The sequence below is a fragment of the Xenopus laevis genome, chromosome 2L, assembly GCF_017654675.1.
Source record: "Xenopus laevis strain J_2021 chromosome 2L, Xenopus_laevis_v10.1, whole genome shotgun sequence".
Classification (NCBI taxonomy): Eukaryota; Metazoa; Chordata; class Amphibia; order Anura; family Pipidae; genus Xenopus; species Xenopus laevis.
In genome coordinates this window covers 155,859,135-155,875,717 of record NC_054373.1, presented here as the reverse complement: position 1 = coordinate 155,875,717, position 16,583 = coordinate 155,859,135, and the positions used below count along the sequence as shown (strand labels likewise).

At 39.0% G+C, this 16,583-nt stretch overlaps 1 protein-coding gene across 2 annotated transcripts in view; it reads left to right on the top strand.

The window, feature by feature from the left end:
- Positions 1 to 244: 244 nt before the first annotated feature.
- The window catches only part of eif4b.L (eukaryotic translation initiation factor 4B L homeolog), a 40,945-nt gene continuing 24,606 nt past the window's right edge, over positions 245 to 16,583 (top strand). The window contains exons 1-8 of one of the 2 annotated variants that reach the window (XM_041582596.1): positions 245 to 386; positions 7,174 to 7,365; positions 9,410 to 9,618; positions 9,714 to 9,830; positions 13,209 to 13,263; positions 15,539 to 15,682; positions 15,859 to 15,984; positions 16,111 to 16,272. In XM_041582596.1, coding sequence (XP_041438530.1) covers positions 374 to 386; positions 7,174 to 7,365; positions 9,410 to 9,618; positions 9,714 to 9,830; positions 13,209 to 13,263; positions 15,539 to 15,682; positions 15,859 to 15,984; positions 16,111 to 16,272 — 1,018 coding nt within the window. In that variant the 5' untranslated portion in view covers positions 245 to 373. Of the gene's footprint in view, positions 387 to 7,173; positions 7,366 to 9,409; positions 9,619 to 9,713; positions 9,831 to 13,208; positions 13,264 to 15,538; positions 15,683 to 15,858; positions 15,985 to 16,107; positions 16,273 to 16,583 lie in introns of both variants that reach the window. The other variant, XM_018247586.2, reaches the window with a different exon arrangement.

Here is a 16,583-nt window from a genome sequence, read left to right as displayed (position 1 = left end):
CCCTCAGGATCTGACCAGTATTTGTATTAAAATAGAAAGGCTTGTCTTTTCTTCCAAGAAGGGTGGCAACCCTAGAAGCAGCCACAAATTCATAAAAGTGCATAATGTAGAAAAACGACTGCCTTGAGCTTATCTTTGGAAGCTGCTCAGCTTGGCATAGTGAATAACTAACTAGAAATCAAGTCTTGGGCTCGTTGCTGAGTGTAAACTATCCTTTTCCCATAAGAAACATGGCGATCTGTCCCCTCGACGTGCAACTTGCGGTTTCCTGTCACGTGACCCGCGCTGCTTTCCTTTGCCGAAAGACTTTAGCATTTGGAGCACGTGACCGCCTCATCCGGGTCTCTCAGCGTTCTTTCACACTCGGCCCAACATGGCTGCTTCAGGTGAGTGTGTGAGGGGGAACCGGGGTCGGATCTGTAGCGGGGTGGGTAAGGTGCCTGCGCGCTTCTATCTCTCTCAGGTTTCGTGGCGAGTCGGTAGCGTGACGGCTTGTGTGTGTTTTGTGGCCCGGCGTGCGGCAGGAGCGCGGTCACGGATCAATCTCGCTGCGCGACCATCTGCAGCCACGGACACACCGCTGTACTGAGGCCGCACCCTGGCCTGTGCGCTTCTAGCTTGCCCCTAGTACTCTCCCTGCATTTTCACCCTGCCTGCCATCTCTGGGACCTTTGTATGCTGTTCCACATTTACCCTACAGCGGGTCTGTTTCATTCTTACTAGGCCTAGGTGGCTGCTCTGATTTTTGAACTACAAGTTCCAGCATTCCTTTCGGGCTGTAACAGCACAGAGAGGGCCGCTGCTTGGCCTCTGGTATAGCTAAACAATCAGTGGGAGGCCTGTATGTTGTGCTTGCTGAGCCTCTGCTACCATTAAGTACAATGGGGCATATTTGCTTTTCTTCCTCACGTAAAGTAATTTATCCCTAAGCACCCTGGGAATTGTAGTTCAGTAACAATGCGTGTCTAGGTCCTGGGCAGTGCGCCTCGTTCTCATTGCGAGCGTGTTTAATGCTTAAACGCGTTGTACAGGCGGGGGGGATCTCAAACAAAACGTATGGACTGAGAGTCCTAAATGACGGTGTTGTTGTTTAATATGAGCGGCCGGCAAGGCCCTAGCAGCCATTCGTCGTCCTTCCTCTGAGAACGCGGCGGCCGGAGACACGTCATCAGCAGCATGGCCTGTGCGCGCGGCCGCCTCTTGTCATGGGGTGGGGGGGAGGCGCGCATATGCTGGGGCTACAGATAAACACCTTCCCACAGGCCAGTGTATAGCAGCGAGCAGTGCTGTGCTCCACCCAAAAACTCTTGCACAATGACAGTGCCATTCTAAGCAACGTCTTTAGATATGGCAATGGCACGGTTTCAATGTTTTTTTTGGTAATATCTGTCTGGTTTCCATTCTCAGCAAAGGTCTGACTCCTGTAACAATGTATGTAGAGGCTAGCTGAATGTCTTGTTCTGCCTTCAGTTGCAGTTCAAGAGTCAGAAGTAGAGAAGAGGGGACAATTTTAAAGTGATACTGACACTAAAAAAAATATTATTCAAAATATGAATGAACATCAAAATTTACCTATAGATCACGTTGATCGTTTTCCAATGATAGGGCTGCTTTTGTAAGAAATTGTTACTTGATGTTCCTAAATCTGACTGTCCCTTCTTAAAGGAGAAGAAAAGCCTAAAAATGAATAAGACTAAAATTGCCATGTTTTATATACTGAACTTATTGCACCAGCCAAAAGTTTCAGTTTCAGTGCTGCAGCTCTGTATATTCATGTCTTCAACTCAAGGGTTACAGTCGTTTTGCAGCTTGGCAGACGACTGACAACTATTGGGATTGTCCTCCATTTGTGGCTGTGGCCACTGGCTTTTCTATATTGATCAGTGATCGCCAGCCATTTGCTCGTGAGCAACATGTTGCTCTCCAACCCCTTGGATGTTGCTCCCAGTGACCTCAGGAGCTTATTTTTTAAATCCCAGGCTTGGAAGCAAGTTTTGGCTGTATAAAAACCAGGTGCACTGCCAAACAGAGCCTCAGTGTAGGGTGACAGTCCACATAGGGGCTACCAAATAGCCAATCACAGCACTTATTTGGCACCCCAAGAACATTTTTCATCCTATTGTTGCTCCCCAACTCCTTTTACTTCTGTATGTTGTTCACGGCTTCAAAAGGTTGGGAATCCCTGATATAGTATTAATGGGTTTGTTAGTGATGTGCAGGTTGAAAAAACCGCACCTAACCCAGAAAACCTATACCCGCAACAAACCCTAAACAACAAAATGTTGCCATTTGTAGGATCTGCATCTTCCCATACTGTACACAACTTCTGGATGCAAGATACGAATTGGAAGCAGAGGAGGAGTTTTTCCCCAGTCTTACCTACACCCAAATTTTAACCTGAACCCACACAATCCATGGGTGACAACTTTTTATTTGCCCCATGTGCTGTTACCCTTAGGACATAACTGTGTTGCTTCTCGCTCGCTAGTGCAAAGCTTTGCTTTTAAAAACATGATCTAATGCTGCAGACAACCTTTTTTATTGCATTCGTTTTTTGATCTGCTGTTGTGGTTGGTTGGTAACTGCGGAGTCTTTGTTGTACTTGGTCAGTGAACAGGGCAATGATCTCTTGAGTTGCGTTTGTTTGAATTTGTTGCTATTGCATTTCTGTTTGAATAGTGCAGTCAGTAACTGGATACAAGCCTTGATTTCATATGCATAAAATAGTTTGTTTGCATTTAAAGTGGAAGGAAGTATTGTAATTGGTTTTTTAGGTACATTTCCAAACAACATTGACACTTTGTATTCACTTTTACTTGTTATTGATTTAATGTTGCTCTTCCATATGATAAGGGAAAACACTGGTAGCAGCTCTTCTTTAATAGCATTTTCAGGGAGAAGGAAATGTATAATCCCTGACGGGTGCCACATGTTAGGCAACCCAATGATTATATAGTGAATAGGCAGTGTTTTTATACAGATCCTGAAACTCCAAGGTGACGTCTAATATCCTCATACTTTGCAACAGGGGGTAGTTTATTTATTATAATACACACATTTCAATGAGTCGTGACAAAAATGACATCACTTAGCTCCGATTATAACCGATGACATCACTAAGCACAGTTTATAACGTTATAGTTTAGAGGATATTCGTGGCTCTTGTATATTATAATAATAGGCTCTGCTTTATTTGATGTTCCCAGACTTTTCATGTTTGAGTCCCTTTTGCAGGCTTTTATTAGCTCAAAACAATCTTAAAGGGATATGCCCTTTGGCACAAACCCGTTCAGTAGGGCTTATGTAAGGAAGGTGCATAACTACTACCCGAACTCAGGCGGAGTGCTTTTATACAGGTCACATAAATCTGAGGTGACTTCTGATATCTTTATAAATTTCTAGTAGGGGGTATATTATCCATTATAATCTACATTTTGTGGGGGGTTGGGAGGAGGAGTCATCATCAAAGTTTTGGTCGCCGGCGTCAAATTTGGGCGCACCGGCGTCAAATTTGTCGGCCTTTTATAATTATATAGTGAATAAAGTACCCCCTTCTGTAAAATATAGGGATATTATAAGTTACCGAGGAGTTTCATGACCATATAAAAACACGAGGCCGAGTGTTTTTATACAGGTCATGGAACTCCGAGGTAACTTCTAATATCCTCATATTTTACAATTGGGGGTACTTTATTTATTATAATACACAAATTTCAATGAGTCATGTGACAGAAATGACATCAGAACTCACCGTTTATAACTGATGACATCAGAACTCACCGTTTATAAGGATATAATTTACAGGATATTCATGGCTTTTGTGTATTATATAGTGAATAAAGTACCCCCTCTTGTAAAATATAAGGATATTATAAGTTACCGAGGATTTTCATGACCATATAAAAACACGAGTATTTTTATACAGGTCATGGAACTCCGAGGTAACTTATTAATATCCTCATATTTTACAACTGGGGGTACTTTATTAATTATAATACACAAATTTTATTGAGTCATGTGACAGAAATTACATCACTACTCACCGTTTATAACTGATGACATCACTACTCATCGTTTATAAGGATATAATTTACAAGATATTCACAGCTTTTGTGTATTATAAGGATATAATTTACAGTCTGGTCCCATAGGGAAGTGACCAGACTGTAGATTATAATTTTTTTTATTTTTTTTTTACATTCGCTCAACTGAATGAGCACTTCAAAAAGGGGATTTTTTTTTTTTCCTTTTGAGAGAGATTTCTAATACTGTTTAGTCACCTTAGTGTAGTTTTCAGTATAGTATAAAGAATAGCAATTTAGTCTCACTCCCATTCTTTTACCAACTGTTGTAAAGACTCCCTCCCCATCCACTGATTTGGGCTCTCAATAATTCCTATTATTGTAAATTCTCACACTGTAGTTCATAGCTGTGTGATGTTTTCAGTACTACTGGCAACACAAACTAGAATCCCGCAGGTATTGAGTATGGCTGCTATAGATGCAACATCATCAGATGCAGAACATCAATATCTTCATTGTTTTTGCTGCAGCAGATTTTGATTGGCTAAACTGCTGGTGGGGTGGGTTTACACCCATACAGTTTGGTCAGAAGCTGAATTGAATGAGATAATGGCCCATGTGTGTGCAGCATGAGAAGTAGCAGAGTGCTAGGCAAGGCTCATTAAAAAATAATGCAAGTAGTGTTACTTGTCTTAAATGGAAAATATGCCATATTTATAAATACAGTTTGCAATCTATTTTGAGCTATGCTAATTTTTTCTAAAAAGGTGCTTTCATTAGTATTTTATTATTAACATGTATTTATATCTGCATTAACATATGCAGATATGTTAATGTAGTCCATTGCTAACTATTGTCCCCGTGTATCTCCGGTATGGGGGAAACAGTTTTCAAGTGAAAGAAAAGAATAAGCATGAAATTAGTGCCTTCTGTTATCATGTGTTCTAAAGTGACGTTATTTTAACTGTTCGGAATCTATTTGGTCAGACATACGGATTTGGCTAAATTCCAAACTGAATCAGTGAATCTGTATTTGAAGTGGGTGTAGAGCCGAATTTGAATTGGTTATGTTTAAATAGAAGAAATGCTCTGCTATATAGAGGCTAGTTGTGCCAGCTCCTTCATGTTTGGTCCTAGTGAGGTTGTTGTTCAGATTCCCAGTATACAACCCCCTCCCTTCCCCCTTTTTTTGTGACTGTTTTGTTAGCAGGAGTCTGTTTTGCAGGGGGATTATCTGTGCACTGTTAATCTAATTATTTGCCTTGCAAGCACCAAGCACAGTCATTGTTGCTTCAGTTTCCCCCTTTGCTCAAAAATTGTAAAATTGAAAACAAAAGGCAAGTCCTGTTAATTGAACTTAAAGGGATACTGTCATGGGGAAAAAGTGTTTTTTTTCAAAACACGTCCGTTAATAGTGCTGGTCCAGCAGAATTCTGCACTGAAATCCATACAAAAGAGCAAACAGATTTTTTTATATTCAGTTTTGAAATCTGACATGGGGTTAGATAGTGTCAGTTTCCCAGCTGCTCCCAGTCATGTGACTTGTGCTCTGAAAAACTTTAGTCACTCTTTACTGCTGTGTTGCAAGTTGGAGTGATATCACTCCCCCCCACTATGCCTTAGGCATAGAGACAGGGCAGGCAATTACTTCCATTTTCCATTCTGCACTTACTAAACATCACTACACTCCTCACATCCCCCCTCCCTTCTCACCACCTAATTGTGTAACCAGTATATGGCATGGGCTTCCGGTGCCCCATTCTTATGCATAAACAAGATTTTGGCATGATCTAAAGCTTACCTTTATAACTGTGTCCACAGAATGGCAGCTACCCGTATCATGTGATTGTAAATTCCAAGATTAAAAAACAATTGAAACCATTTATATACTGTGAGTAAAGTTTATTATGCTTGACACACATCTTAAAATAGTATTTGGAATTATTTCTTAGGGTGACGGATCCCCTTTAAATGAATTGGTAAATGTCGAGAATTGTTTTGTGCATTTCTCCACCCACTAAAATACTCCACCAGAGAAAATGCCCTGTGTGCACCTGTGTGCACCTATTTTCAGGTTAATCCAGTGATTCCAACCAGGGGCTTGCAATTTATTCACTCTTAGTGCCTTAAAGCAAGTGCTAATGTTTTCAATTCTATTGTTTGAGGCAAATTTGGGAACATAAAGACAATCGAATATAGGGTTAGAAAAACAAAGCCCCTATTTGGTACCCCAGGGTGTCTCATTCCAACACTTTTCTACATTTGAATATGGCTTACAGGCCTTAAAGGAGAAACAAACCCTTAATTTAAAAAAAAAAAAAAAACCCTACCCTACATTCACACCAGTTTATGGTAAAAGGGGGATTATTCCAAGTGCACCCTTTTGAGCCTTTTGTGCATAGAGCTACAAAGTGCTGCAAAACACTTGGAATCCCACCATGTCTTTAATTGAACGTGCAAGGCAAGTCTTCTGGGAGAAGCAGGCTTGCTAAGTATACAAAATAGAATTTTGCTGAGAAGTATTGGGTTGTTTTTTTGTTTATAAACATGCCAACAGCAGCCTGTCATCTAAAGCCAATTAAATACTTTTATGTATTTAAACCAGGAATGGCCAAACTTTTAGGTCTACTTTTAGTGATGTTGGCCTATTAGGATCTACATCTATAAAAGCATTGTTGGCATTCTTTTCCATGGAAAATATTACTTAAATATTGATTTATGCAAAATTGTATATTGATATATAAGCTCTGCCACTAGGAGTGCACCATCGATTTAGCTGAATAACGAATCCCCTCAAAAGGTTCTGCAGACTTCCAAATTGGAACCATAATTTGCCAATTCAAATGTGAGAAGAATCAGAGTATGTGATCAAAAAACTTTTTCAGTTGTCAACTTCAGGGTTTGGACACCTAGAATTTGGCCAAACACAATAACTTTAAAACTATTTATTAAATCTAGTTGAACATAATTGCATACACTGTAAGTAGTGGAATATAGGAAATTGGGATCTGAAAGGCAGGTGGGATTGTTGCCTTTAGATAAATGTGATATGGTTTTCTGCATTTGGCTCTTAAAATTGCTTACAATATAAGTCTCTGTGTTTGCAGTGTGGTTTGTGAAAATAAAGGAATTAATTGATTTGTTCCATCAGCTAAGAAGAAGAACAAGAAGGGGAAGACCCTGACACTGACTGACTTCCTAGCAGACGATGGAAACAGTGGTGGTGGTGGTGGTGGTGGTGGTGGAGGAGGAGGTGGTGGTGGTGGAGGAGGAGGTGGAGGCAGCACCTATGCCCCAAAACCTGTCAGCTGGGCCGATGAGACTGATGATTTGGAAGGAGATGGTGAGTAGTTTTTAATTGTGTTTTAATGCAGTGCTTAACTTCTTGTAAGAGCCTTGTAGAAGGTTTTATGCCTGAAAATAAAATATATTGGAGTATCTATAAAGCTTTGTTGTAGTAGTTATGTGTAAATTAATGCATCTTAACATAGAAAGCATCCATCACAAAGAAATTTTATATTAAACAATTACATTTATGCAGATGACTTTAAAGATATTGACAATTATATATTTATATATATATATATATACACATATTTATTGTTCCTCTACGACCAAGAACCATATGTGAATTTTTACAGAATTATTGTCTTATAATAATTGTAGTGGCTTTTAATTAACTAGAATGTATTATGTTTATAAAAGCTAGAATTAAGGGGGGTTCTCGCCTTATTTCGAGTGTTACAGAATGGCGAATTCCAAGCAACTTTTCAAATGGTTATTTTTATAGTTTTTGAAATATTTGCAGGCTTCTTCTGAGTCGTTTCAGCTTTCAAATGGAGGTCACTGACCCATTTAAAAAATTTTTTATGTAAAGCTATACATTTATTATCATTATTATTATTATTATTGCTACTGATTACTAATTTTTCTATTCTAGTCTCTTATTCATATCAGTGAATGGTTGCTATGGTAATGTGTAGTAACCAGATTGCTGAAATATCAAACTGGAGAAATGAAATGAAAACCAATTGCAAATTGTCTCAGAATATCACCCTCTCCATCATACTAAAAGTTAATTCAAATGTGTAAAAAAACAGAGTACCCCCCCCACCCCAGGTAGACCTCCCCCCAGGCTAACTGCCCCCGGGGAAATGCCCCATACTTTATACTTACCCCTCAGCGCAGATTCTGGCAGCAGAGTTCCACGCATCCATCTTCCAGGTCCTCGTTAAGATGACTGGGAGATCGGCAATTTCAGTGTAATTCCGCGCATGCGCAGTTGTTGCAAACTGCTCCAACTGCGCATGCGCAGAAATACCGATATCCCAGTCAGCTTACCGAGGACCAGGAAGATGGATGCGTGGAACTCTGCTGGCAGAATGTGCCCCGACGGGGAAGTATAAAGTATGGGGCATTTCCCGGGGTGGGGGCAGTTAGGCTGGAGGGAGGGGGTCTACCTGGGGTGGGGGGTACTCTGTTTTTTACAAATGGGTTGAATTCTCCTTTAAAAAGAAGAAATACCCCCTTTTTGACATAATCAATTCAGTTGTGCTTATGTAAAGGAAAAAAACTATAGCAAATATTTGATTTATATATTTTGCACAGAAGTACCTTAGCCATTCAGAGAATCTCCATGCTTCCTAGCATGTGTCCTCCAAGCTGAAAACAGAGGACAAAACGCCCATGTGCCAATAGCCTAAGGCTTGTGGTACTAATGGCTTTTTCTTAATGCTCCTTTATGTCAGTGCTGATACTAGAGTTGTAAATATTTTACATCTGGAGGCACCTCTTATTAACTGTGACTCCATGTCTCCCTTTTATTATTTATTGCATCCTATGTACAGTATAATACATAATACATAATTCCTCAAAAAACACTAAATGTTTTTAGGCCAGTACCTGCTTTATTTAGGAGAGTGCTTTGGGGTTCTGTCATTATTTTTATGATGTAGTTTTTATTTTTAAATTACACAGTTTAAACTGCCACTAATTCATTCTACAATATAAAATGTCATTGCTGAACCAGCAAGTGTGTTTTTTTTTTTGTTTTTTTTCTTAGTTGTAATATTTTGGTCTGTATGCAGCCATCTCGGGTCATTTTGCCTGATCATGTGCTTTTAGAAAAAGCCAGTACAGTGTTAGGGTGCTGTTATCTGATTACTTTCCCCATTGTTCTGTTGTTAGGCTACTGGAGGGGGGGGGAGGATGATATCACTCTAACTTGCAGTAAAGAGTGACTGAAGTTTATCAGAGCACAAGTCACATGACTCGGGCAGCTGGGTAACTGACACTGTCTATGTCTTGCCCCTTTTGTTTATGGGGAAAAAAATGTACATTAAAATGGTACCATGTATTCTGGTTGCTGGTAATGTCTTTTCTTGCAGTCTCTACCACGTGGCACAGTAATGATGATGATGGTTACAGAGCTCCCCCTATTGATCGATCCATCCTGCCTACAGCTCCTCGAGCTGCTCGTGAACCTGATGTGGACCGAAGCCGTCTCCCCAAAAGTCCCCCTTTCACTGCCTTTCTTGGAAACCTTCCGTATGATGTATCTGAGGAATCCATCGAGAAATTCTTTAGGGGGCTTAATGTAAGTATGAGTTATTGGCAAGTAATAAAGCATTCATGCAATACATATTTATTTTCTTGGTGTGTGCCAATAACATTTTTGTGATTTAAATCTAGATAAGTGCTGTTCGTCTGCCTCGTGAGCCCAGCAATCCAGAGAGGTTAAAAGGCTTTGGTTATGCAGAATTTGATGACTTGGACTCTCTACTACGGGCTTTAAGCCTCAATGAGGAAGTGAGTTAATAAACTAGATAGTTAATAGTATAAACTGTAGTAATAACTGCTATTTGTATAAACTGCATATGGACTGGTAACAAAATGACGAAACTCTGTAGCGCAGATTTACCACTATGGGTTACCACTAGGGCTGTGGCCGGTATTACAAATTTACCGGCAATGTAGCTGCCGGTAATTTGTAATACCCTTAACAAAAGGCCTTGCCCTTGGGTGGAAACTTACCTTTACTTCTTCATCTTCCCCTCGCGTGGTGTGGCAACGCCCCTTTTGTGGCACGGCTCCGCCTCTTTTGTGTCACGGCACACCCCTTTAGTTCTGCTTATTGTGTAATCTACTTATTCAGACCAATAGCTGGCTGGTTGAATCCATATAAATTGCACATCTAATTGTTCCTAATCCTGAATAGGCATTGGCATGTGCTTATCCAGCTTTATAAAATGTCAAAGATTTGTATACGTTCGGAGATGCAAAGAAAAAGAATTATTCATTTTCATAACTCATGGTATCCCTCTGTATATTGGTAACTGACAGAAAATAGCACATTATTTTTTTTAACAGGAACTCTAGCATCCAAAATCCCTATTTGCATGAGCACTGACAAGTGGATGACATGCCTGTCAGTGCTTACTAAACAGAGTGCGGTTGCTATGTAAAATCGTCTTGAGAAAATTACTTGTGTAACACTACCCTTCATTTTGAGCAGCATACCAAATTTCTTAATTTAAAACCAAATCTATTTTTACGTCATTGCTTAAACCGATCATACAGAGCAGTGTTTCAGGTCACAACTGGCCTTTTATAAAGCTCTTAAAGGACATGGAGGTACCTTTACAGTCCGATATCCAGCTAGGCTGGATGACTCAGCCCTATTTGCAATCTTACTTAAACAGAGCAATAGTTTGTAACGGAGTCCACTTATCTATCTCCCCTGCAAGCTTATGGGTAGTTACAAAAATAATCAGTTTTCTATAGTATGGGAACTGCAATGAGTTCAAGCTGACTCAGCATGTTTGGTTTTTGAACAGTGCCTCCATTAACTTACTAAACACAACTCCTGGTAAATACATGTCATCTTGGGGGCAATAAATATGTAATATGCATAATAAATTCTAGTTGTAGCCTTACAACATTTGATGGCCTAATGCTAAGAAACAGTAGTCTAGGGTCGGAAACCAGAGTTCTCGAGCAAATATGGAAAACGCTGTTCAGAATTGAACCCAAGCCCCCATCTTTTTAAGACAGCAAGGATATCAAAATGAGCACAGAAGCTTCAAGAGATGCTACCAACCGAAGTAAATTAAGCTTTAATATTAAGTTTTAAAAAATGTACATTTTAAAATTGCTCAGAAGGGCACACAGAAGAATATTGCATTGTTAAATGGGAGGCTACAAGTCCCCTTTTAGTACCGTCATTTGAAATATCCTGTATGATGGGTCTTTAAATAACATGTACTTAGTTGTTTTTCTTGCTCCTTTGAGCTGAGGCAGAGAGTAGTTTGGTTTGCATTTACCTGTATTCCATATACAGTAGAACCCCCCATTTTATGTTTTCAGGGGACCAGAAAAAAATGGTGGAAAATGTAAAAACAGGGAAATATGTTATGCATAATAAATAGGTGAGACCACAAACACGTGAAACATTAAACAGGTAGGGGTCAATCCCCTTTTCCAATTATCTCTGTGTGCCGGTTCCTCAATTGTTTGTTTCCTGTAAGACCACAAAACAAAAATGTAAAATGAAGGAAAACTTAAATTCAGGGGATGTAAAATTGAGGTTCCACTGTAGTAGCTTTACTTATTCAGAAATCTTCTTTTTCTTTGGTCTCTTTTGCATCAAGAAAGTCCTTAGCATGCAGGTCAGATTCAAAAGCAAACAATTATGACCTATGTGCCCCCCCTCAAGTCTCTGATTGGTTACTGCTTGGTAACCAATCAATGGAAACCAAGAGAGCTAGTAGTGTTATGTTAGATATCCAGTCATTCCAGCCATTATACATTACATTTTTTGCTGACTGTATTTTTTTTTTTATTGAACTGTTCCTTTAGCCAAGCTTTTCACAAGAGGCTCGTATCTGAGGGCATGGCCAACTGTTTGCTTTGTTATAAGCCTAAACATGTTTCCTAAGTCTCTTTGAAATGCATTCTATGACCAGCAACAAATGTATTTGCACACAGTCTTCTCAAATAAGTAACATCACCTCTTTCACTTTCTCGCTTAAATTGGAAAACAAAGGCCTTGGCTGTAAGATTATAATGGTGTTTCTCACCTCAGAGGTGGAGAACAAGTTTAAATAAGAAAAAAAAATGGAAACCATTTTCATTTGAAAACACCAAACCATTCTGCAAACGGTTAAAAAAAAAAAAAAAAATATTAAAACTTTTTTACTCATTTGAAAGGGACCAGAAGCATGTCCTTTAGTAGATCTGCTACATGGGCTAAAATGGTAAACTGATAATGATATATTTAGTGTCAGAGTTGGATTCCTGGCCCATAAATAACCTTGGGTGTTATTTAAAGAAAAACTATTTCAGCACAGATGACATTTATACTGTTGTCAAGAAGTCTGGCATCATGGTGTCAAACACCCTCAGAGCTGTGGTAAGCTCCAGATGCCTGTTAGAGTAATAAATTAGCAACAATGCAGGCCATGTTTCGAATCAAAGATCCTTCATCAGTTGCTTTTTTTTAATCACCAGATTAAGTTTTTTTGGTCCAAAACATGTTTGTGCACTTCACAATAAAAAAAAAATGACTTATTGAAGTTTGTGGTTCTCCAAAGTTATAATGTTGCTAATTTTGTAAAAGATTGGATGGTCTGGCGGTACCTGACTGTGAAGAACCCATTTTACAAGAAATGCTAGGTGAAAACATCACTTGCTTATAACTGGTGAGCACTAGAGTTCCTTGTGAAGGGGACAAAAAAGGAGCATTTAACCAAATATTGCAAATAATTGCCTAATGGTCTGCCTTTGCCCCTTTTTTGAAATACCATGCATATTTTCAACAGCTCTTCCACTTAGCGCTGCCTTTTCCTCTTGAAGTTCTTGCTGTCCGTTCACATTACTGCTTCCAAAAGAAGCAATGAGCATGCACAGGATGTAGAGTCTATGGATGACAATTGAGGAATTCCCCTCTCTCTGCCAAATCCCATTAGCTTTCCAGAGTAAGAAAAGGCCACTAACCAACTGCAAAATAAAAGGCATACTTTATGCAGGAAAGCCTAACTGAGAAGGAAAAAAGCTATGGGTAGTTTCATTTCTGGAATAAAATGGTGCTTTGTGGTTACATATGAGTTTTTTTTTTTATAGTTCAAGTAGTTTAAAAGTACATATTGTTTTCTGTATGTGCATGACTTCCCCCTTCCTTTTTTATAGTCTCTTGGGAACAGAAGGATAAGAGTGGACATAGCTGATCAGTCACAAGATAAAGGTGAGCACTGCTAGAATGTTTTTCCCTCTTTCCAGAGCTGTTTATGTTTGTTTAGTTATTTTACACATATTTACACATTTTACTCCTCCCATTTCGATCACTCGGTGACCCTGGATGTAAATACACACTATACAGTAAAGTAACAATAGTTACTGGAGGGGCTGACCCATTAGGCTATGCATTATAGCCAGTCAGGGGACCTGATGAAATTACACTCCATGAGTAGGGTTGCCAACTTTTCTGGAAAAAAATACTGGACTTGCTATATATTTATCTTTTTTCCCTATTAATAACATTGGGATCAGCCATCATTTTTACCAGCCAGGCCAGTAAAATACCAGCCAGGTGGCAACCCTATCCATGAGTGGCTTCTTGTAAGCAGATCTGTATCATCTTTGTTCTGATTTAAGGTTTTCTGTCTGCTGGAGTTGTCAGCGTGTAGTTTAAACTCAAGGTGGTAACTCTATATTCTAGAAATGCCTATTTTTTAAAGTATTTAGATTCATTTCTTTATTGTTCAGGCTTGTTGAATAAAACAAATAAAGCATGAATACCAACTAGAAACTGTTATGGAATAAAGAATATTAATAAAAGTTAATTTTATAGGAGGAGGAAAATTAGAGTCCCCTTCTGTGGTCGACAAAATATATAACATTTATATGCAACTGAATACTTTTAAACATAATACCATACCCAAACCCTTATTTGCATATTCAGATGTTATACAAAATCCTCCCAAAACTGCATCACCAGAAACAACTGTCCCCTTCAGATGACATGGGCATGAACATCACACTCACTCACTCACTCACACCCTCAATCTCCTCCGCACTCAATCCATTATCAATATATTTAAGACATTTTGTGCATACTGCTACTGAAAATGTCTTACCCTTTAAACTAAACAGGGATTGTTTGTCCATATATTGCAATTTAAGCTGGCCAACTACGTCAGTCATCCCATATCTGGCCAGTTCTTCATTCAAATTGCATCTGATTCATTACGAATTCTATTGCTTCATTGTACATTTTACAAAGGGACTAAGTTTTACCTGCAACTTACTAGCTGCTTTCAAAGTAAAACTCCCAAATTAGTTGCCCTTTTATTAGCCACCTGTGGGATCAGCAGACTATAGCTGGGTAGGGTGGGAGCTACAACATGGAGCTGGTCACTGCTCCTGTATAAACTATAACAAACAAGGGAAAGTTGTGCTCACACTATTTTTTTTTTTCTTCTTTCCCTTGTTTTGGATTCGGCCGAACCCCCGAATCCTTCACGAAAGATTCGGACAAATACCAATCCGAATCCTAATTAGCATATGCAAATTAGGGGCGGGAAGGAGAACTGGCCAACTACGTCAGTCATCCCATATCTGGCCATTCCTACTCTCAATTTTCATCTGATTCATTAAGAATTCTATTGCATATATGTTTTATCTGCAACTTACTTGCTGCTTTCAAAGTAAAACTCCCAAACTTGGCTGCCCTTTTATTAGACACCAGTGGGATCACCTGACTATAGCTGGGAAGGGTGGGAGCTACAACATGGAGCTGGTCACTGCTCCTGTATAAACTATTTCACTTAACTGAAAAGGTGAACAAACCCTTCATATAATGTACTGTATTCCTGCATTGGTGCGTTTACTTTATAAACACTACTATAGTTTATATAAACATGGTGCTGTGTAGCCATGGGGGTAGCCATTCAAGGGTCAGGTTACATAGATGCACTGTGTAGAATACCATTATATTCTATTACAGAGCTTATCTGTTTTCTGCTAAGTATCCTGTGCCTTTTCTCCTTTTTCATCTTAAATGGCTGCCTCCATGGCTACACCGCAGCCTATTTGTTTAAACTAAAGTAGTCTTTCTAAAGCAAACACATAACTTTTACCAATGCAGAACAACGGTACATTACATTTTAATTACTTTAAAACACATTTTGGGGTGTTACTGTTCCTTTAATTCTATTGGATTTAGATGAAAAATCCATGGTTTATTCTAGATTATCTTTCGATCCGATCAGTAATCTGCCATTTAATTCATGCTATGCATTTGGTTTAGTACATAAAAACAATACATTTGTATTTTTTGGACATTTGGGTACTATGTATTCATTCAACATAAGACCAACTGAAATACCTCATGTAATTTTCTCTCACCTTAACTGCACAGGATTTATGATTTATTAATAGTTTAGTCTAGTTTATCTTCTTTCTTAGATTTTATCAGTAATCTGCCGTTTACTTCATGCAATGTTTATTGATTTGTACAGAACGGGATGATCGTTCATTTGGTAGGGATCGTGATCGCAACAGAGACTCTGACAAGACTGATTCTTCTGATTGGAGGGCTCGGCCTAGCACAGACAGCTTGGATGATAATCCTCCACGTCGTGGAGATGACAGCCATGGGGACAGTACGTTTTGTGGTCTTAAAAATAAGTTAATCATGCTTTTGAATAATTATTGAGTTCAATAAAAATGTATTAAGAGGGGCTTTTAGTGTGTATATATATATATATATATATTCTACTCCCCCCCCCAGTCGCTTTTTAATTTTTTTTTTTAATTTTTTTTTTTTTTTGGAATACAGGATATCGCAGTGACAGGTATGAATCAGACCGTTACCGTGATGGTCCACGGCGTGATGGAGACCGCTTTGATCGTGACAGGGGTAGAGATCGATATGATGATCGCGATCGAAGGGATTATGATAGAGGTATGAAACCTTAATTCATGTTTGTTTTTCATCATTGCTATTCATTAGGTGCAAAACATAACCGTTCCTGTTTGGTTTTTTTGGGGTTTTTTTTCTTGTACTGATTTTATTTTTACCCCACAGCAGGCAGCAGGAGGGCATTTGGTACTGGCTATCGTCGAGATGATGATTACAGAGGTGGTGGTGGAGGAGGAGATCGTTATGGAGATAGATACGATGACAAGCGAGATGAAAGATCAGACAAATGGAATGGATACTCTCGCAGTGAAGACAGGCGGGAAGAACGAGGTATATACATAGTAAATGCTAGTATAAGCAAAACACACATACCTTATAAACACACATCTGCTAGACACCAAATGCTTCAGTGCCTTTAAATGATTGAACAGATGCTCCCCTGAACTTCTAGTTTAGATACAAGGCTTCTAATCTGTAGTGATAATGTTGGAGGGGCCAGATGGAAAAAAAACTCTTGGGTTAAATTTGGGATAAATGTTACTTTTTATCGCTGTCATAGAAGCCAGCCTGACGAAACAATAGGGTGATATTTGAAGCTAAAAATTTGGAGCTAATCGACATTTCAGCTATTCTTATCTTTA